This window comes from Perissodus microlepis, chromosome 3 (assembly GCF_051167445.1).
Source record: "Perissodus microlepis isolate ML-2025 ecotype Zambia chromosome 3, ASM5116744v1, whole genome shotgun sequence".
NCBI classification, from domain to species: Eukaryota; Metazoa; Chordata; class Actinopteri; order Cichliformes; family Cichlidae; genus Perissodus; species Perissodus microlepis.
In genome coordinates, this window is record NC_140463.1 from 43,010,470 (window position 1) to 43,014,438 (window position 3,969).

Here is a 3,969-nt window from a genome sequence, read left to right on the forward strand (position 1 = left end):
ATATTCCCTTGTTGGTCACTTCCTGTTTTATTTTGATAGTCGTACGTACCTTGTACTGAATAACTTCCCATGTCTCATTATCCCTGCTGTGCATTCATCCTATTTCCCCTAACCTCATTACTTTGTGTTTATTTTCTGTTTTCCCTTGGATTATTCTGAACGTTTATCCTGAACAGACAGTGATAAAAGCTTATTTTGTATTTCACTCCATCTTTAGTTCTGCATTTAATCTATTGAAACGCAATGCCCCCAGTAATGGGGGAGAGAGGGAGAACATCTGGAATGTACCACCAGATCTGTTATTTAAATATAGCTGTGTGATATCCACAGAAACATCAGAATCTCAACTAAAAGCTAAAAAAAATCACAAAACACAGCTACTGTAAAACAGTAAATGGTTAAAGAGCAGGTAAAAGGATGTAAACACAAAGCGCAAATCACACGATCATGCCACGATACACGATCATGCCACGATACACGATCATGCGACAGGGTGCTGAAAGCAGAAATCTCACAGATTCATAAACTGCTGGTTTCATCACTTTCTGAACTAAATTCACTGAACCAGCTACAAGAGAAGACCAACGCTAGGCTTCACATTTGAGGAACATTGTAATGAATTCCCTCTTAGTTCGGTGTGTTTTGCTCAGCACCTGTGAGGAGTACTGTGAAGACCGGGTTGGATTTGAGATACTCAAAAGTGATTAAAAAGAGTTGTGTGAATACCCCAGGTTTTCCCCAATACAAGACAAATTGCACATATTCTTTTCTTTTTCAGACATATCTGTTACTATTTGTCAAAGTTCAAACAACCTCTGTAATGTAGCTTTGAGTTCAAGTCATCCAACTAATTGAATCAGAGGAGGAGGGATTTTACTCTAGCGCAAAGATTCAAACCAGAGCTTTACGTTTTTTTGTTGTTGTTAAGAATCTCATTGAAGATGCATTGTGAAGTTGGAAATATTCTTTTGATATTGGTCTTTAAATCGCGGTTTTCGGTCTAAAGATATGATCTCTTTAAGCTTAGACAGGCTTTAGTATTGTGTAACTACTTGGCCGTATTATCTATTGTGTGATCTTTGTGGTTACAAGCGGGAAATGACCTGATTCTGACTTAAAAAAAAAAAATTCTTAGAAACTGACTGAAATCATACGTTCTTTCCTTTGTCAGTGCACAGCCATTTACTGTTTTTGACAGGATGTTAAGTATTATGCAGACACAAAAATGACCAAGGAAACACTCAAAAACGCCAATATTAAGCATCAGTGTATAAAGTGAATATAAGTTCATATTTAGATTATTATGTCAGCAGTATAACATCAAATTCTGGAGTTTTTAAACAAACTGCTTGTTTTATGCTGCAAACTACACTATATAAGTAATTCGTTTTTGTATATAAATTTCCTAAAGATATGCTTCCCCAAGGCCAATGGCCTGTTTGATAGTGATACAGATATTGTCCCAAAAAATCCACCAATTTTCATTAAATTCAATTTGGCAACTTTTGCAAAATCCACCACCTTCACTTTACTTTTTTATTATTCTATTCTAGGCTGTAGAACGTAAATGAGAGTTACTATGCTCTTTCACCCTTTTTAAAAATTTGTGCTTAATAGGCATCTCACAATGTCAGCATTTATTATTAGAAAAAACAAAATGTGATACTATTGTTTCCAGTGAGCACGTTGCATTTCCTAAGTAGGACATACAGCGCAGCGTCACATTTAGTCGGCCAATCAAACACAGTCCTGCCTATAAAGAGTAGAAAAGAGGGTTTTTTCCTTCCTTTTTTTCACACAGCAATTTTCTGCACGATGGCTTTTTCACTGCTGGCTTTTTATTTTGCAATACTGTTATCGAGGACTCTGGGTGAGTTGTGTGCTTGTAGGTTCATTTCTCCTCTCTAAGAATATTGAATTCTTTCACTTTTGCCTTACATTTGCTTTATTTTATATTTCAATTCTGCTCATTTGACTGATCTAGAGCTGTCCTCATCTGGTCATCAGAAGAGCACTTTTGTGTCACGTAAAACGAGTGACAACTTGATTTTGAAATGTTTCTACGAAGGTGAGGTTGCTGCAAGGCTTTACTGGTATAAACAACCTCTTGGACAGAAACCAAAGCTCATCTCTTACTCCTACATATATGAAAAAAATAACACATTTTTTGGCGAATTCAAGAATAATCCCAGCTTTTCACTGGATACTGAAAATGGCAAAAACCACTTGATGATCAGAGATTTACAAATTTCAGACTCAGCGACATACTACTGTATGACCTCTTATTTATACAGATTAACATTTTCAGAAAGCATTACTGTTATTGTTAACGATGCAGAGTCAAACGTCCAAGCTGTGGTCCAACAGTCAGCTTCTGAGATCATCCAGCAAGGAGACTCTGTGACTCTCAACTGTACAGTACACACTGGGACCTGTGATGAAGAACACAGTGTGTACTGGTTCAAAAACTCAGACGAATCCCATTCTCAGTCCCATCCTGGACTCATTTACACACATTGGGGTGGGAATGATCAGTGTGAGAAAGAAGCTAAGACACAAACACACACCTGTGTCTACAACTTGCCAATGAATAACCTGAATCTGTCTCATGCTGGGACCTACTACTGTGCTGTCGCCTCATGTGGACACATACTGTTTGGAAATGGAACAAAACTGGACTTTGAACGTGAGTAACATTAAGACTGAGTTTACTAAAACCACAGTAGGTCCCACCCAGTTGTCTAAACTGTCTGACTTCATGCAGATAATGTTTTCTGGAGCGGCACCTTTGCAGTCACCTCCATCCTGAGTGTATTTCTGGCTTTCTCAGTGTGTGCGATCAGCAAGAAATGCATCTGCAAATCTCCTGGTAACTAATGTTTAGTTTTTTTTAACCTGCAAATTATTCCAGAATTATAAATATAAGAAACTTTTGTTGTTCTTGTAGAATCTCAAGCAAGTCTCCCGAAAGCAGATGCAACGGTGATGTATTACCAGTAACTCTTCAGTTACCATTTTTCTACGCAAAAGTCAATCTGTGGACATATTTTTATTAATAAGTATTTTGTTGCCAGGCTTTCCAAGAGGCAGAAAGACTCTATTTTCCATCTTCAACTGTCAACCTGCGCAACAGATCAAGAAGTCAGAAGGATCACACCTGGAGTGAATGTGTGTACTATAGTGTAAAGCAGTAGTACGCAGAGAAGACACAGTGTTTAAAATGTAGTATTTCTTTTTTATGTTGGGTCATGTTCACAATATATTTTTTTTTGCTAGTTAATCACATTTGTGACGTCACTGTAGTTTGAAGGTAAAGATGGAATAATGAAGGAATCATGAGAGACAAATGTCAGTATTCACTTCTTTTTTTAATCCTCATTCTCTGCCAACAGTCTTTTAATTTTTTAATTTTTTATTTTGTAAATTTAATGTTTTTGAAGCTCAATAAACATAATAAAGACTAAAAGACCTTTGAGGTTGAGACAATATCTGTGTGCCATTTCAATTCAGTGATAACATGTCTCATTATTGTGATTATTATTATTGTGTATGAGAGAATAAGTCAAGCTTGTCTCTTCAAGAGAATGGGTCATGAAATGCAGTAATTCTGCTGCCAAGTTAAGTATAGAAACTAGACTTAATCTGTTATCCTAAATACATAAGGTCCCAAGCAGGAGTGGATCTAGAGAAATTTTCTTAGAGTGGCAGGGAAATCAAATGGGATGGCAAAATGAAAGTCATTTCTTTACACATATGGATGTGTAGTTTTTTTTTTAATTTAGAAATAATTTACATAAAATTGCACAAATCTGCACTGTCATGAAGAAATTTCTGACCGAAAATTTAAACCCAATTTTCCATATTTATTGGGTTCCAGGGTATAATTGGCCATTTTTGACTACTTTTAATTTTACCTTCATTTTTCACCATTAAAAGCTATTTATATGCCCTTGCTTGGTATCATTCTTT

The 3,969-nt window shown here is 36.2% G+C and overlaps 1 protein-coding gene across 1 annotated transcript; it reads left to right on the plus strand.

Moving 5' to 3' along the window:
* The first annotated feature begins 1,623 nt into the window (after positions 1–1,623).
* LOC146391585 (uncharacterized) lies at positions 1,624–3,488 on the plus strand. Its single transcript, XM_084924548.1, has 5 exons — positions 1,624–1,870; positions 1,985–2,686; positions 2,765–2,869; positions 2,948–2,982; positions 3,075–3,488. Exons 1-5 carry the CDS (start codon positions 1,816–1,818, stop codon positions 3,192–3,194), a joined length of 1,017 nt encoding a protein of 338 aa, XP_084780674.1. The 5' UTR covers positions 1,624–1,815; the 3' UTR covers positions 3,195–3,488.
* Positions 3,489–3,969: the final 481 nt, after the last annotated feature.